Consider the following 17,932-nt stretch of genomic DNA (forward strand, 5'->3'; position numbering starts at 1 on the left):
ACCCTTTGAAATGTAATTATCAATAAAACAACATCCTTATCTTTCAGCTTCTTTGGGAGGGTAGGAGCCTTATGTAAGTGACAATTATTGAACACAGATGGCCAAATCACATTGGACAGATCTCTTCCCTAACATCTTTCTGGGCTTTTCCATTAGCTCACTCCAGCATTTGAAAATCCTCTCTCTCTCTTTCTTTTATTTTTTTGAGACAGAGTCTTACTCTGTCACCCAGGCTGGTGTGCAGTGGTGCCACCTCAGCTCACTGCAACCTTCGCCTCCTGGGTTCAAGTAATTCTCCTACCTCAGCCTCCCAAGTAGTTGGGGCTACAGGCATGTGCCATCACACCTGGCTAAGTTTTATTTTTAGTAGAGAAGGGGTTTCACCATGTTGGCCAGGCTGGTCTTGAATTCCTGACCTCAGATGATCTGCCCACCTCAGCCTCCCAAAGTGTTGGGATTACAGGTGTGAGACACCGCACCTGGCCAAATCATCTCATTTTTGTTTCAGTGGAGTTGAGTTCAATCTCTTTTCCCTAATGTGGTAGTCTTGACCCTTACTGCAATTGTCTTGAATGAAGTCTTCTTTGCAAGCTTGACCTTGTGTGATGTAATTTTTCTTTGACACAATCAATGACTTTCCATGCTTCATAACAAATTTCTACCAATTGATCCACTGTTTTGGCAATGGAATTACCCAACATCTTGCTAGTTTAAATCAGTAACATGTCATTCTGCAAAGGACTTTGGACTGCAAGGCGACCAAAGCTCACTGTCTTGGTGGCTTGCATGTTTAATTTGGAAGAGAATAGCTGAGTCCGATTGCTACAAAAACTTTCCTCTATAGTACTCAAAACGTGTAAGATCATAGAGAAGGTAATGATATTGAAAGAGGAATCAGGACTAACTTGATGGGAGGGCCTACTACACACCTAGGTTGTACTCTGTGACCTAGTGCCCCCAGGCTACAAACCTGCACAGCATGTGCTGAATACTGTAGGCAATTACAGCACAATGGTATTTGTGTATCTAAACATAAAAAAGTTCAGTTAAAATATAGTTTAAAGGCACAGTCTAAAAAATAAAAGAAGGTCTACCTGAATAAGTTCCTTAACATGAATGGAGCTTGCAGGACTGGAAGTTGATGTGGGTGAGTCAGTGGGTGAGTAGTGAGTGAATGTGAAGGCCTAGGACATTACTGTGCACTAGTATAAGACTTTAGAAACACTGTACACTTAGGCGACACTAAATTTATTAAAAACATATTTCTGTCTTCAAGAATCAATTAACCTGGCTTACTGTAACACTTTCACTTTAAAAAAAGCTTTTTGACTGCTATGTGATAACACTTAGCTTAAAACACAGATTGTACAGTTGTTACAAAAATACTTTCTATCTTTATTCTATAACTTTTTTCTATTAAATTTTTTTAGTTAAAATTTTTCTCTTGTTAAAAACTGTGACACAGAGGAGCCAGGTGCTGTGGTTCATGCCTGTAATCCCAGTACTTTTGGGGACCCAGGCAAGAGAATCACTTGTGGCCAGGAGTTGGAGACCAGCCTGGTCCACATAGCAAGAACCCCTCTACAAAAAAAAAAAAAAGTACCAAAAATGAAGACACAACACATGTTAGGCTAGGGTCAGGATCATGAATACAACTGTCTCCCATGTCCACATCTTGTCCACTGAAGGTCTTTAGGGGCAATGACACTCATGGAGCTGTCAGCCCCTATCATATCAATGCCTTCTTCCAAAATATCTCCTGAACGACCTGCCTGAGGCTGTTTTCCAGTTAATTTTTTTTTTTTTAACAGAAACTTTTTTTTTTTTTAATACTTTAAGTTCTGGGATACATGTATAGAACATGCAGGTTTGTTGCACAGGTATACACATGCCATGGTGGTTTGCTGCACCCATCAACCCATCATCTACATTAGGTATTTCTCCTAATGCTGTTCCTCCCCTTGCCCCCCATCCAATTAATTTTTTAAAATATAAAAATAGAAGGACAATACTCAAAAATAATGATTAAAAGTATAGTATAGTAAATACATAAATCAGTAACATGGCCATTTATGATCATTATCAAGCATTATGTACTGTCTATTGTTATATGTGTCACAGTATTATGTAACTGGCAGTGCAGCAGGTTTGTTTACACCAGCTTCATCACAAACACATGGGGAATACATTGTGTTATTATTATGGCATCTTTAGGGTTTCACTATTCTGTCTGGAAAGCTCTGTGGCTAGTGGTGCCTTTGCCTGAATTCTTGTGTGTCCAGGAAGAATGAGGTACACAGAAAGTGGAGGGTGAACCAGATGAAGGGGAGCTTTATGGAGTGTTACAACCACTCAAAGGTGACCCACAGTGGATAGTTCCTCTCTGTAGGCAGGTCATCTGGTGGAGTGTTCGGCTCTCAGCTGAGAGGAGGCCCCGGAGAGGGTGGCTCCTCCTTGCTACCAGGGCGTTTTGTCATCTTTCCATTTTCTGCCCGGCTCTAACTGAGCCTGGGGCTTTTATGGACCTCAGAGGGGAGAAAGTGCATGCCGACTGGTCCATGGGCAGCCATGGGTGGGCCAGAGAAGGCACCACAAGTTCCCACTCTAGTCCATGGGACTGGCATCCTGGTCTCTAGCCTTCAGGCCCTCCATGACCTGAAGGTGTGGCCTTACTTGGGACCTGCCTCCCCCTACCCAGGATTCTGCCTCCCACTGCCATTCATGGCCCCAGGGCTGGTCCCAACCCCTGTCTGAGATTGGAGGGGCACTGGGAAGGGAGAGAGGACAGACAGAGGGAGCAGATACCCCCAAGCCTGCAGGGACTGGGGGATCCTTCCCAGGCCCCCCAAGGGTGCAGGCTGCAGAGATGCCTGGGTCCTCTGCCTGGAAAGGCAGTGGCAGCTACATCCTGGGAGTTCCTGCCATGCCAGCTTGGGAGGGGCGGGGCTCCCGCTTGTCCCTGGCCATTGCCTGCTCCACGGAGTGAAAGTCCCAGGTCTGCAGCCAAGGGTCAGGCGGCTACAGCTGCACCCAGGAGAGCAGATCCTGCCTCCAAGAGCACAGGGAGGCTTGGAACCACAGCCAGTTTGGGCAGCTGTAGCCCCACCCAGGACAGCACTGGCACCTGCCTGCTCTGTGGAGCCGGAGGCCTGGGTTTGCATCCAAGGATTGGGTGGCTGCACCTGGGGAGCTCCCTCCCCAGCTCAGAAAGGGCTTGGCTCCCTCTGGCTCCCTGGAGTGTGCAGCCCCAGCTGCCCCTCTCTGCTGCAGCCGGCCTGATGGCAGCAGCCACTGCTAACATTATGATGTCACAATGGCTATGACATTGCTAGGAAACAGGCATTTTTCAGCTCCCTTATAATCTTATGGAACCACCATTGCATATGTCGTCTGGTCATCGAAACATCATTGTGCCATGCATTACTGAAACCTTGGAACTTGAAATATGCATAATATCTTGGACAATGTCAGCAAAATGCTTTAATGGGAAGGGCATTCCCCAAGCTGTCAACACAAAGAAAAACAATGATGATACATTTTAGACCCGCAAGATGATCCCTTCATAATAGAGTGGAAATCAGAAGCTTCAGGGGAGATTTGTTGTTTTCAGGCATAGAGTGGCTGCGGGTTGGCCTGATGTCAATGGCAGGACTCTCAAGGTGTAAGAGAATCCAGGGAGCCATCTGTGCACTGCATGGCCAGGTGGGTACTCAGCGTAGGAGGAGGTTCTGCCCAAGTTTTTCCATTTAGACATTTTTTGGAATTTTTTCGTTACGAGTATAGTGGTGTGATTAATTGGGGATTATGCTGGGAAGGAGAAGGATATCTGCAGAGTCTTGCTGTGCTTAGAGTAGAAAACCCTGGTAAAGGATGGAGCCTGCGGGTGGCTCCTGAGATAATCCCAAGGGTCCCTGCCTCCTAGTTTTCATGCCCAACTGTTATCGCCTCTCCTTGAGTGTGGGCTGGACTCAGTGACTAGCTTCTGATGATGAGAATATGGGGATCTCTGTGTTCTGATTGAAGGTTGAAACAACAGTAGCTTTTTAAAAAACTGCCTCTCTGTGGCCCTGCTGCTTGATTTCTTAAAATTAACAACACTATTATTTATTTTTGCATAATAAAGTATTGAACAATCCATTGCTTGATATAAATGGTAGTTAACTGGTCCATCAAGAGGACTAGAATAGACATTTCTCTAAAGAAGAAAAATAGACAGTAAACACACAAAATGTCTGGGTACAGTGGCTCATGCCTGTAATGCTACCACTTTGGAAGTCCAAGGCAGGCAGATTGCTTGAAGCCAGGAGTTCAAGACCACCTGGCCAATGTGGTGAAACCCCATCTCTACTAAAATTACAAAAAATTAGCCAGGCGTGTGGTGCATGCCTGTAATCTCAGTTACTAGGAAGGTGGAGGCACAAGAATTGCTTGAACCTGGGAGGCGGAGGTTACTGTGAGCTGAGATCACGCCACTGTACTCCTGAGCGACAGAGTGAGACTCTGCCTCAAAAACAAACAAACAAACAAAACCAAAAAAAAAAAAAAAAAAAAAAAGAAAAAGACAACCAAACACAAAGCAAACAAACAAACAACCAAAATGATTCACATCAGTAATCCTCAGCAAAGTGCAAATCAAAACCGCATGACTACCACCCATTAGGATGACTATTATAAATCAAGAAACAGGCTGGGCACAGTAGTTCACACTTGTAATCCTAGCACTTAGGGAGGCCAAGGCAGGTGGATCACCTGAGGTCAGGAGTTTGAGACCAGCCTGGCCAACATGGCAAAACCCCATCTCTACTAAAAATACAAAAATTAGCCAGGAATGATGGCAGCTGCCTGTAGTCCCAACTACTCGGGAGGCTGAGGCAGGACAATTGCTTGAACCCAGGAGGCTGAGGTTGCAGTGAGCTGAGATCTCACCACTGCACTCCAGCCTGAGCGACACAGTGAGACTCCATCTCAACAAACAAACAAACAAGCAAACAAACAGAAAATAACAAGTGTTGCTGAACATGTAGAGAAATAGAAAGGTTTGTACGTAGTGGACGGCAATGTACAATAGGGCAGAAATAAGAAAAACAGTATGGTGTTTCCTCATAAAATTGGAAATAACATTACCAGATGATCCTGCAGTTCCACTTGTGGGTATGTACTCAAAAGAATCAAAGAGGGGACTCAAGTAGATAGCTCCACTCCATATTTATAGCAGTGTTACTATTAATAGGCAAAAATATGGAAGCAACCCCAGTGTCCACTGTTAGATAAGTGGATAGACACAACGTGGTCCAACCATACAATGGAATATTATTCATCCTTAAAAAGAAAGGCAATTCTGACACATGCTACCATATGAGTGAATCTAGAGATGCTATGCTAAGAGAAATCAGTCAATCATAAGAGGCAAACACTGTATGATTCCACTATATCAAGTATCTCGAGAAGTTCAATTCATAGCTACAGGAGACTGGTGGTTGCCAGGGATTGGTGAGATGGAGGAATGGGGAGTTTCATAATAGGCCCTGAGTTTCCGTTCTGAAAGACAAAAAAGTTGAGCAGGTGCCTGATGGTGGTGGTTGTGCAACACTATGAATGTACTTAATGCAGCAAAGTGTACACTGAAAAGTGGTTAAAATGGTATTGGTTACCATTTTGAAGTAGTTCAATGGTAAAATGTTACTCATTTTGTATAAAACTATTTATAAATGTAATTTTTAAGTGTGATATACTTTGCCGTGATAAAAATACAAAAATTAAAAAAGATGGATTCTTGAAAAAAAAAAAGAAATGAAAGAAGTGAACAATGAACACAAGTTTTTTCCTGATTAGAGGAAGAGTCCAAAAGTTCCTGTGAACATTCACTTTTTCTTCTTTATCTTGCATTAAAGAGGAAATCCTTAGAGATTGGGGAACATGGACTAATTTGGCTAATGAAGAGCTCTGTGCCTTGAGCTCCTAAGGCTGTACAATAGTAAATACTCAGCCTGTGCCTCCAGCCCTGCAGTGTGAGCTTCCAGTCCAGTGGGCTCCACACCTGTCGTCTGCATCAGGAGGCTCATGTCTGACTCTGTCTTCCTGCCCATCCTGAGGACAGAACCTGAGCCTCCATCGTGCCCCACGCAGGGAGGACAGTGGACCTGCTTTCCGTGGTCATGGCCCAGCAGAGGGGAAGCACAGCTCAGTGAGTGCTGAGGGATGGTTGGGAGCCTTGTTTCCTCATCCTGAGCACAAACAGGACAGTGGGGTGGCCAGATGGCGGAGACCAGAGTGCAAAGTGTTAGCTCAGAGGACTGTGGAGGTTATTTCTGGGTTGTGTGGGTGGTCCTTCACTTCCTGTTGCTGCATCATTTTATATTTCCATAGTCCTGTACACACATTCCTACTTCTCTATGGTGTCACCAAAATTTGATAGGCTGTTTTGTTCTTTCTTTCTTTTTTTTTTTTTTTTTTTTTTTAGACGGGAGTTTTGCTCTGTTGCCCATGCTGGAGTGCAGCGGCACGATCTAGGTTCACTGCAACCTCTGCCTCCTGGGTTCAAGTGATTCTCCTGCCTCAGCCTCCTGAGTAGCTGGGACTATAGGCACTTGCCACCATACCTATCTAATTTTTTTTTTTTTTTTTTTTTTTTTTTAGGGAAGGGTTTCACCATGCTAGCCAGGATGATCTTGATCTCCACCTGCCTTGACCTTCCAAAGTGCTGGGATTACAGATATGAGCCACTGCGCCCTGCCTGTTCATTTGTTCTTAATAGCCATCCTATTGGGTGGTATCTCATTGTGTTTTTTATTTGCACATTCCTGATGACGAGTGGTGTTGAATATCATTTTGTTTGCTCATTGGCTGTTTGTATATGTTCTTTAGAGAACTGTCTATTCAAGTCCTCTGCCCACTTTTAATGGGATATTTGTTTTGTTGTTAGTTGTAGGAGTTCTTGATGTAGTTTAATTGTTAGATTGTTAGCCTCTGAGCATATACATGATTTGCAAATATCTTTTCCTATTCCCTGGGTTCACTTTACACTGATGAAATTTTACTTTCCTCCCATGCTGATTGTACTTCCCATAGGCATCTCACCCAGGATAGCAAAAAGTGGGTGCCTCTAAAGTATTCCCTAAGCACAACAAAAAGTTTATAAAGGTGATGATGAGGTTGAGGAGGAAGATGACAGTCACTATGACATCATGAATCCTTACTGAGGGCTTCCTAAATGCATTGATCTCAGCTCTGTGTTTTATGTAGCTTGTCTCACTTCATCTTCATAGTTTTTCCTGAGTTACAGCTGCACACATTATTATTGTACAGAGGAGGAAAGGAGCTATGTTTCCCAGGCTGGTCTCAAACTTCGGTCCTCAAGCAATCCTCCTGCCTTGGCCTCCCAAAGTGCTGGGATTCCAGGTGTAAGCCACCATGCTGGGCTACCTTTCTTATCAAAACTCCTTCAAGTCCAACTAAGGCAAGGACAGGAGTTATATATTAAGTGAATTTTAGAATAAAGCCCACATACACAAAATATACACTCTTATCAGTACCACATCACACCTATTTACAGGTTTAAATGAAATATTGGTTGGCTGCTTGTTAGTTATTTTCTTCCCTCATTTTTTTTCATGTCTCTATTATTAAACACAATTATAGGCATACCCATTTTTAGACTGCATTCTAGCCCGGGCAATAAAGCAACACCCCTGTTCTCTCTTCCTCTTCCTCTTTCTTTCTCTCCTTCATTCTTTTTTTTTTCTTTTTTTATTCTTTCTTTTTCTTTCTTTCTCTCTTTCTTCTTCTTCTTAAAAAAAAGAAAAAAGCCCACATATTTGAGTGAGCACTTACTTCCATGAAGAATGATGAAAACCCTAGAATATAACTGGCATATAAAGATGTTTTCTGATCTATGAACTTTCATTTAGTTTTGAGACAACACGGTCCTACATCGTACTGTTTATAAATATCCTTCATCAATGGAATTTGTAGGATTGCATTAGAATAAACAAGATATAGCTGACTATTTAGTTTCCTTTCACTGGATTTCATCTTTTTCTTAAAGGGGCAAGAATATTTTTATTCTCTATTTTTTCCTGATTAGACTGTATTTTACTGTGATCATGGATTTCTAAAATCTCTAGTGTTTTGCTCTCCTAACATTCTTCAATAGACTGTCTCTAAGGTAGGTGTTTACAGAAAGAGGTGAATAGCACAAAATCCATTATGAAATAGTTCTAAGGAAATTGAGTTTGTCAGAACTGAGAACTATTGCTGAGAGCTCATAATCCCATGTGAAAGCTTAATTTCTGAATTGCTTGTATCCAAAATATAGACACAGTGCTAGGTGCTGGTTTACTTGTGTCATATTTTCCAATTCTCTCTCTTTTTTTCCTCAAAAGGTGTCGGAGCTACACAGAGCCGCAGAATCTCACAGGTGTCTCAGAATTCTTCCTCCTGGGACTCTCAGAGGATCCAGAACTGCAGCCAGTTCTCACTGGGCTGTTCCTGTCCATGTACCTGGTCACCATGCTAGGGAACCTGCTCATTATCCTGGCCGTCAGATCTGACTCCCGCCTCCACACCCCCATGTACTTCTTCCTCTCCAACTTGTGCCTGGCTGACATTGGTTTCACCTCCACCACAGTCCCCAAGATGATTGTGGACATCCAGACTCACAGCAGAGTCATCTCCTATGTGGGCTGCCTGACTCAGATGTCTTTCTTTGTCCTTTTTGCGTGTATGGATGACATGCTCCTGAGTGTGATGGCCTATGACCGATTTGTGGCCATCTGTCACCCCCTGCACTACCTAGTCATCATGAATCCACGACTCTGTGGCTTCTTAGTCTTGTTGTCTTTTTTTATTAGTCTTTTGGACTCCCAGCTGCACAATTTGATTGAATTACAACTCACCTGTTTCAAGGATGTGGACGTTTCTAATTTCTTCTGTGACCCTTCCCAACTCCTCCACCTTAGCTGTTCTGACACCTTCATCAACGAAATGATCATTTATTTCATGGGTGCCATATTTGGCTGCCTCCCTATTTCAGGGGTCCTTTTTTCTTACTATAAAATTGTTTCCTCCATTCTGAGAGTTCCATCATTGGGACGGAAGTATAAAGCCCTCTCCACCTGTGGCTCTCACCTGGCACTTGTTTGCTTATTTTATGGAACAGGCCTTGTAGGGTACCTCAGTTCAGTTGTGTCACCATCCCCCAGGAAGAGTATGGTGGCCTCAGTGATGTACATGGTGGTCACCCCCATGCTGAACCCCTTCATCTACTGCCTGAGGAACAGGGACATTCAAAGTGCCTTGTGCAGGCTGCACAGCAGAATAGTCAAATCTCATCATTTGTTCTGTGGGAAGTAGAAAAATTCCTTTTCAAAGTTCCTTTCTTGCTAAAGAATAAATTATAAGTATGCTAATAACTCTTTGTTAAGCCCTATCCTATGTACCTCTTAGGCATGCCGTGCTTACAGGCACGTAATACATTCTATGTCCTTGTACTTTAACCAAGAAAGCTGTGCTGGACATGCTCACAGGCATGTCCCAGCTCTCCATTGCTTTTACCTGTTTAGAAAAGTTTTAAGTTGTTAGCCAATTGGGTTTTAGTTTAGATTGTGAGATCTGACTGCAGCCAATGGAGATCAGGCACAGCAGTAAGGATGACCCCAAATGCATAAGGGGTAAATTTGTGTGTTTTCCTTTGTTCATTGTACTCCTGTGGACAATGGCTAACAAGAGTACCCTTCCTTCAGTCCAGGAAGTAAAAAGTGTGTTGCTGAAAGATCCTTTGTCTTAGCGCTAATTTTTCTTTGTGGCACTGAGTGTCTATTTTCAACATGTTCCGTCCTTTTTGTTATATGGGTTAGAAATGGCAGCAAAATTTAATACCTAGACCTGCAAATTCTGCCCCCTTGGTCGCATTATTTTTGTTGCTTGACAGCTTTCATTTCTCTCTGGGTTTCGCCTGCAAATACTGCTTGCTTTGTTTTGTCTTTAGTTGCAATGGGTGAGTATTCTGGTATCCTTTGTTCATCATAAGCATCAAGAATGATTCCAACATACCTAGACAGCCTCCTTTAGTATCTGTGTAGTGATCTTGATATCCAGGTGAAATCACAAATTGTTTTTTTTTTCTTTTTTATTTGGGACGGAGTCTTGCTCTGTCACCAGGCTGGAGTGCAGAGGTGTGATCTCAGCTCACTGCAACCTCCGCCTCTGCCTCCTGGGTTCAAGTGATTCTCCTGCTTCAGTCTCCTGAGTAGCTGGGATTACAGGTGCATGCCACCACACCCAGCTAATTTTTCTATTCTTAGTAGAGATGGGGTTTCACCATGTTGGCCAGGATGGTCTCCATCTTTTTTTTTTTTTGAGACGGAGTTTCACTCTTTTTACCCAGGCTGGAGTGCAATGGTGTGATCTCGGCTCACTGCAACCTCTGCCTCCTGGATTCAGCAGTTCTCCTGCCTCACCCTCCCAAGTAGCTGGGACTACAGGCATGCGCCACCATGCACAACTAACTTTTGTATTTTTAGTAGAGACAGGGTTTCACCTTGTTGACCAGGATGGTCTTGATCTCTTGACCTCATGAACCACCCGCCTGTGGCTCCCAAAGTGCTGGGATTATAGGCTGAGCCACCGGGCCAGGCCTGGTCTCCATTTTTGACCTCAGGTGATCCGCCCCTCTCGGGTTCCCAAAGTGCTGGGATTACAGGTGTGAGCCACCATACCCAGCCAATTTTTTTAATGTACTTGAAATCCTCACTTAACATTGTCAAGAGGTTTTTGGAAATGGCAACTTCAAAAAAACAAAGTGAAGCAGGTCCTGAAGTAACGTCCTGTTGTTCAATGCTGTTTAGTTCTAATGTTGATGATAAATGAATAAACTGGTTTCATTGTTCATCATTTTGTTTGAGCTGTGGTTTCTAATTTTCTTTTCTTTCTTTCTTTTTTCTTTAGATGGAGTTTCACTTTTGTTGCCCAGGCTGGAGTGCAATGGCAAGATCTCGGCTCACTGCAACCTCCGCTTCCCAGATTCAAGCAATTCTCCTGCCTCAGCCTCCTGAGTAGCTGTGGAGGCATGTGCCACCACACTGAGCTAATTTTTGTATTTTCCGTAGAGACAGAGTTTCTACATGTTGGTCAGGCTGGCCTCAAACCCCTGATCTCAGGTGATCTGCCTGCCTCAGCCTTCCAAAGTGCTGGGATTACAGGCGTGAGCCACCATGCCTGGCTAGTTTCTAATTTTCTATGGAGGATGTTAAGTGAGGACTCATAGTACTTCGTATTTACCTCACTTTTTACAGTTCTTGTGTAATTTCTTTCCAAATCGCATCCGGGAAATCACTTTAGGCAGCTTATGTGTGATGATGTCTATCAATGGTCCTCACATTTGGTTTTTATTGATATTGCCTGGAGACCTCACAAATACTGAGGCCTGGGTCTTATTACCAAAATTTACTTGACCTGTGTGGGTTGAGGAATTTTAAAAGCACCAGAAATAGTTCAGGTGTTGACGTTTCTGAAGGGATCAAGCTCCAATGGGTAAGTTACAAAAAAGTTTAATGTAACACCAGGCAACATGAATCATTCAAATCTCTTCTTAAAATGCATTGTCGTTCAGCACTGTAGAAATTTACAGGTGTGGTATCTCACACCTGTAATCCCAGCACTTTGGGAAGCAGGCAAATTCCTTGAGGTCAGGAGTTTGAGACCAGCCTGGACAACATAGTGAAACCCCTGTCTCTACTAGAAATACAAAAATTATCTGGGAATGGTGGTGCATGCCTGTAATGCCAGCTACTCCAGAGGTTGAGGAAGGAGAATCACTTGAACCTGGGAGGCAGAGGTTGCAGTGAGCCAAGATGGTGCCTTTGCACTCCAGCCTGGGCTATAGACAGAGACTGTCTCGAAAAAAAAAAAAAAAAAAAAAAAAAAAAAAAAAAAAAAAAAAGAAAGAAAAAAAAAGAAAAAAGAAACATTATGCCAGAATTTTTACCACAATAATTTTTTTTTCTTTTGAGACAGTGTTTTGCTCTTGTTACCCAGGCTGGAGTGTAATGGTGCCATCTCGGCTCACTGCAACCTCTGCCTCCTGGGTTCAGGCAATTCTCCTGCCTCAGCCTCCTGGGTAGCTGGGATTACAGGCACGCGCCACCATGCCCAGCTAATGTTTTGTATTTTTAGTAGAGACGGGGTTTCACCGTGTTGACCAGGATGGTCTCGATCTCTTGACCTCGCGATCCACCCGCCTCGGCCTCCCAAAATGCTGGGATTACAGGCTTGAGCCACCGCGCCCGGCCCCACAATAATTTTTATTGTACATTTAGGCAGCATATATTTATACACCTATAATTTTTTTCTCCTATTTCACTCTCGTGCACACATAAAAAGGAAAATAAAAATGAATAACATGGTAATAGTATTCCTGTAACTTCACATTCAGAGACTAATTTTTAAAAAATTTGCTATATTTTCAGTTTTTATAAAGAAAATGTAATATGTATACAGAATGGAATGTAATTCATCAAAAATGCATCACACCCTGTCATCTGCAGCCACATGAGTGGAAAGTGAAATAAGCCAGGCACAGGAAGATAAATATTGCCCATTCTCACTCATGTGTAAGAGCTAATATGTGAATCTCATGGCATTAGAGAAAAGAGCGGTGGTTACCAGCGGCTGAGAAGGGTGTGTGAGTGGGCATTGGGGGTGAAGACAGCTTGGTTAACGGACACCAACATACAGTGAGATAGAAGGAATAAGTTCTAATATTTGATAGCACGGTAGGGTAAGTAGAGTTAACAATAATTTATTTTATATATGTATATATTTTGAGACTCGCTTAGTCACCCAGGCTGGAGTGCAGTGACAGTGACATGATTTCAGCTCTTTGCAATCTCCACCTCCTGGGTTCAAGCAATTCTTCTGCCTCAGCCTCCTGAGTAGCTGGGATTACAGGCACCTGCCACCACACCTGGCTAATTTTTGTATTTTTAGTAAAGACGAGGTTTCACCATGTTGGGCAGGCTGGCCTCGAACACCTGCCCTCAAGTAATCCATCCGCCTTGGCCTCCCAAAGTGCTGGGATTACAGGTGTGAGCCATCGTGCCTGGCCCATTTATTGTATATTTCAAAATAGCTAGAAGAGATTTTAAATGTTTCCAAGCAAAAGAAATGATAAATGTTTGAAGTGATGGATGTTCTAAATATCTGCAATGACACATTGTATGTTTATATCAAAATACCACATGTACTCTATAAATATATGCAATGATTACATATCAATAAAAAATGTGATGGCTATTTTAAATGGCACTTTTGAAAATTAAATTGTAACTGTTTTAGTGCATAGAAATAGATTTTTTTTTTTTTGGCATAAAGAACTTCATGCAGTCACGCAATACACCCTTGTAACTGTCAGCCTAAAGGCCAGGTTCAGTGGCTCATGCCTGTAATCCCAGCACTCTGGGATGCCGAGGTGAGAGGATCACCTGAGGTCAGGAGATCAAGACCATCCTGGCCAACATGGTGAAACCTCGTCTCTACTAAAAAACCCAAAAAACAAAAACCAAAAATTAGCTGTGCGTGGTGGCACATGCCTGTAATCCCAGTTACTTGGGAGACTGAGGCAGGAGAATTGCTTGAACCAGGGAGTCGTAGGTTGCAATGAGCCGAGATCTCGCCACTGCACTCCGGTCTGGGCAACAGAACAAGACTCTGTCTCAAAAAAAACCCTAACAACATGAACTAGAACAGATATTTGTACACCTACTTTCATATCAGCATTATTCACAATAGTCAAAAAAGGGGATGCAATCCAAGTGTCAATTAGATGAATGGATAAAAACAATGTGGACCATTTGTGCAATGGAACATTACTCAGCCTTGAAAAGGAAGAGAATTCCGACACATGCTACAACATGGATGAACCCTGAAGACATTATGCTAAGGGGTTGGTAAGATGGAGGAATGAATAAAGTTCAAAGGGGACTGAATTTCTGGTTTGCAAGATAGAAAATTTCTGGAGATGGATGGTGGTGATGATTATACACCAATGTGAATGTACTTAACGCCATTGAAATGTATGCTAAAAAAATGGTTAAACTTATAAAATGTTTATATTTGACACTTTATATAAAATCATTTATATTTCTAATTTTTATATTTATATGCAGTATATTTACCACAATAAAAAATGAAAATTAAAAGCAGATAGATCTCTAAATAAAAGAAGTGAGTCATACAGATTAGCTTTCTTCTAACAAGAGAAAAGTTCTAAAATCTTCCAAGGACACTCATTTTCTCATCTTGCATTAATATGAAGAAGTCCTTAGAGACTGGGGAACATGGACAAATTTCGCTAATGAAGAGCTCTGTGCCTTGAGCCCCCAAGGCCATACATTTAATAGTAAATACTTAGCCTGTGCTTCCAGCCCTGCAGTGTGAGCTTCCAGTCCAGTGGGCTCCACACCTGTCATCTGCATCAAGAGGCTCATGTCTGACCCTGTCTTCCTGCCAGTCCTGAGGACGGAGCCTGAGCCCCCATCATGCTCCACGAGGGGAGGACATCGGACCTGCTCTCCATGGTCATGGCCCAGCAGACTGGAAGCACAGCTCAGTGAGTGCTAAGGGACGGCCGGGAGCCTTGTTTCCTCATCCTGAGCACAAACAGGACAGTGTGGTGGCAGATGGGAGTACACCAATGTGCGAAATGGCAGCTCTGAGGACTGTGGAGTTTATGTTCTTGGTTGTGGTGGGGACTTAGAAATCTCATCCCAAGTTTTACTTTCCTCCCTGATTCAGCGTTCCGTGGATAGCTCACCGGTGACAGCCTAAAGCAGGCTCCTTTTAGCTGTTCTGTAAGCACTCCCAGAGGGTTGTCAATGTGATGATGAGGCTGAGGAGGAAGATGGCAGTCCCTGTGACCTCATGACCCTTACTGAGGGATTCCTAAATGCCAGGCTTTGAGCTCTGTCTTGGATGCAGCATATTTCATTTCATCTGCATCATCTTCCGCAGGTCATAAATGCACACATTATTATTTTACAGAAGAAGAAAGATACAAAACATTTTAAACTAAAATAATCATTTATTCATTGAGTATTTTGTCTTTATATTTACAGACTATAATAGATTGAAGAGAAGAAATGTAGATAAATTATTTTCCATTGCTTTGTTCCTTGCTTTTCTCTTGTCCTTTCTGTTATATACTTAATAATAGTGTCTTGATATAGAATCATAATTGCTAAGTGTCTTCACAGTAAAATATTTTAACCTTATAAAATGCATTCTACTTTGCTATTTTTGGTAAATATATGCAGATTGAAAGAATGCCAAAGAGAAACAAACCGTATTTTTTTTTTTTTTTTTTTTTTTTTTTTGTGAGACAGAGTTTTGCTCTTGCGGCCCAGGCTGGAGTGCAGTGGCGCAATCTCGGCTCACTGCAACCTCCGCCTCCCAGAACATGACATCTTGACTGATCCAAAGCATTTTTATATAACTTGTACCAGCTCAAGTGGTAGGAAGGGGTGAAGCCATGTTCACACCAGGCAGTCTAACAACTTGCCCTCTGTTCAAGCGAGATTAAACAGATCACAGATGGTCCCTGGGTGACCTATATGTGATGGATGCATAAAGTAGAGGCACAGTAAGTTTTATATACTGTTATTAATATTTTAAAGCTAGTCATTTCCATACCATTCAACTTAAATGTCCTGTTACCTGAAGATATGGCTTTCCTACATCTCTGACAGGACATATTATTTTTGTCCTATTAGAAGAATGCACTGAGTTTTGAAAGGAATGACTGAGTTTCTTTCATTTCTAATTCTTCAGGCCTTTTTTTTAAATTTATTTTTTCTTGAGATCAAGTTTCACTCTGTCACCCAGGCTGGAGTGCAGTGGTGCGATCTCGGCTCACTGCAACCTCCGCCTCCTGGATTCAAGCAATTCTCCCTGCCTCAGCCTCCCAAGTAGCTGGGATTACAGGTGCCTTCCACCACATCCAACTAATTTTTTGTATTTTTTAGTAGAGACAGGGTTTCACCATGTTGGCCAGGCTGGTCTTGAACTCCTGACCTCAGGTGATCTGCCCGCCTTGGCCTCCCAAAGTGCTGGGATTACAGGTGTGAGCCACCACGCCCGGCCCTACTCTTTACTTTTTTTCTGAAAAAAGTAGGCTGTATTTTACTGTGATGATATATTTGTTATCTGTACTATTTTTGCTCTTCTCACATTGTTTAGTCAAGAGTCTCTAAAGTAGATGTGCAGAGAAACAGGTGACTAACACAAAAATCAATCATGAAAGAGTTCTTAGAAAACTGAGTTTGTCACAGTTGAGAAATCCTGCTGAGTGGGTATGGTCCTCACATGTGAAAACTTGCGAATTGCTTTTATTCAAAGAATAGACACAGTAGTGGGTGCTGGTTTACTTGTTTCCTATTTTCTAATCCTCTTCTCTTTTTAAAAGGTGTCCTAGCTACACAGAACTACAAAATCTAACAGGTGTCTTGGAATTCCTGCTGATGGGGCTCCCGGATGCTCCAGAACTGCAGCCTATCCTCGCTGGGCTGTTCCTCTCCATGTATCTGGTCACCGTGCTGGGGAACCTGCTCATCATCCTGGCCATCAGCTCTGACTCCCGCCTCCACACCCCCATGTACTTCTTCCTCTTGAACCTGTCCTTGGCTGACATTGGTTTCACCTCCACCACCGTCCCCAGGACAATTGTGAACATTCAAACTCATAGCAGAGTCATCACCTATGCAAGCTGCCTGACACAGATGTCTTTTTCAATCTTTTTTGCATGTATGGAAGACCTGCTCCTGGCTGTGATGGCCTATGACCGGTTTGTGGCCATCTGTCACCCCCTGCACTACCCAGTCATCATGAATCCACGACTCTGTGGCTTCTTAGTGTTGGTGTCTGTTTTTCTTAGCCTTTTAATATCCCAGGTGCACAATTTGATTGCCTTACAATTTTCTTGCTTCAAAGATATAAAGATTTCTAATTTCTTCTGTGACCCTTCTCAACTCCTCACCCTTGCTTGTTCTGACACCTTCGTCAATAATAACTTAGTCATGAATTTATTTGCTGCGGTATTTGGTTTTCTTCCCATCTCAGGGATCTTTTTCTCTTACTATAAAATTGTTTCCTCCATTCTGAGAGTTCCATCATCAAGTGGGAAGTATAAAGCCTTCTCCACCTGTAGCTCTCACCTGGCGGTTGTTTGCTTATTTTATGGAACAGTCCTTGGAGTGTACCTTGGGTCATCAGTGTCATCTTCCCCCAGGAAGAGTGTGGTGGCTTCAGTGATGTACACAGTGGTCACTCCCATGCTGAACCCCTTTATCTACAGCCTGAGAAACTCAGACATCAAAAGTGCCCTGCAGAGGTTGCATAGCAGAATAGTCAAATATCTTTGTCTGATCCATCCTTTTTGTTATGTGGGTTAGAAAAGGCAGCAAAATCAAACATCACAGACTGCAAATCCTGCTTCCTTGGCCACGTTTTTATTTTTTCAAGGTTTTCATTCTTGTCTATGTTTCATACGTAAATATTACTTCCTTTGTTATGTCTTGAATTAGAATGTGTAGGTATTCCAGTATCCTTTGTCCATCATAAACATCGTGACTGAATCCAGTATACCTAGACAGCCTCCTTTTAGCTTCTGAGTGATGACCGTGGTATTCAGGTGACTCTCAACTCTCATTTTCCTTCTTTTTTTTTTTTTTTTTTTTTTTGAGACAGAGTCTCAACTTCTTGTCTGGGCTGGAGTGCAGTGGCAGAATCTTGGCTCACTGCAACCTCCGCCTTGCGGGTTCAAGAGAGTCTCCTGCCTCGGCCTCCTGAGTAGCTGGGATTACAGGCATCCGCCACCATGCCCAGCTTATTTTTTGTGTTTTTAGTAGAGATGGGGTTTCTCCATTTTAGCCAGGCTGGTCTC

At 42.8% G+C, this 17,932-nt stretch overlaps 2 protein-coding genes across 2 annotated transcripts; both read left to right on the top strand.

The window, feature by feature from the left end:
- The first annotated feature begins 6,155 nt into the window (after nucleotides 1-6,155).
- On the top strand, nucleotides 6,156-9,351 carry LOC108283693 (olfactory receptor 7E24). The gene is made up of 2 exons (XM_017500206.2): nucleotides 6,156-6,184; nucleotides 8,382-9,351. The coding sequence occupies exons 1-2, from the start codon at nucleotides 6,156-6,158 to the stop codon at nucleotides 9,349-9,351; spliced, it is 999 nt and encodes a 332-aa protein (XP_017355695.2).
- A 5,138-nt stretch (nucleotides 9,352-14,489) lies between these two features.
- On the top strand, nucleotides 14,490-17,690 carry LOC108283694 (olfactory receptor 7E24-like). Its single transcript, XM_017500208.2, has 2 exons — nucleotides 14,490-14,605; nucleotides 16,457-17,690. Exons 1-2 carry the CDS (start codon nucleotides 14,535-14,537, stop codon nucleotides 17,439-17,441), a joined length of 1,056 nt encoding a protein of 351 aa, XP_017355697.2. The 5' UTR covers nucleotides 14,490-14,534; the 3' UTR covers nucleotides 17,442-17,690.
- The last annotated feature ends 242 nt before the right edge of the window (nucleotides 17,691-17,932 follow it).

This window comes from Cebus imitator, unplaced genomic scaffold (genome assembly GCF_001604975.1).
Source record: "Cebus imitator isolate Cc_AM_T3 unplaced genomic scaffold, Cebus_imitator-1.0 Scaffold263, whole genome shotgun sequence".
In the NCBI taxonomy this organism is placed as follows: Eukaryota; Metazoa; Chordata; class Mammalia; order Primates; family Cebidae; genus Cebus; species Cebus imitator.

Excerpts from the sequence above, each read along its gene's own strand:
- LOC108283694 (XM_017500208.2), top strand. The coding sequence starts at position 14,535 with ATGCTCCACGAGGGGAGGACATCGGACCTGCTCTCCATGGTCATGGCC. Across the intron at positions 14,606-16,456 it reads CAGACTGGAAGCACAGCTCA|GTGTCCTAGCTACACAGAAC; the intron begins GTGAGTGCTAAG and ends TCTTTTTAAAAG.
- LOC108283693 (XM_017500206.2), top strand. The coding sequence starts at position 6,156 with ATGGCCCAGCAGAGGGGAAGCACAGCTCA. Across the intron at positions 6,185-8,381 it reads CAGAGGGGAAGCACAGCTCA|GTGTCGGAGCTACACAGAGC; the intron begins GTGAGTGCTGAG and ends TTTCCTCAAAAG.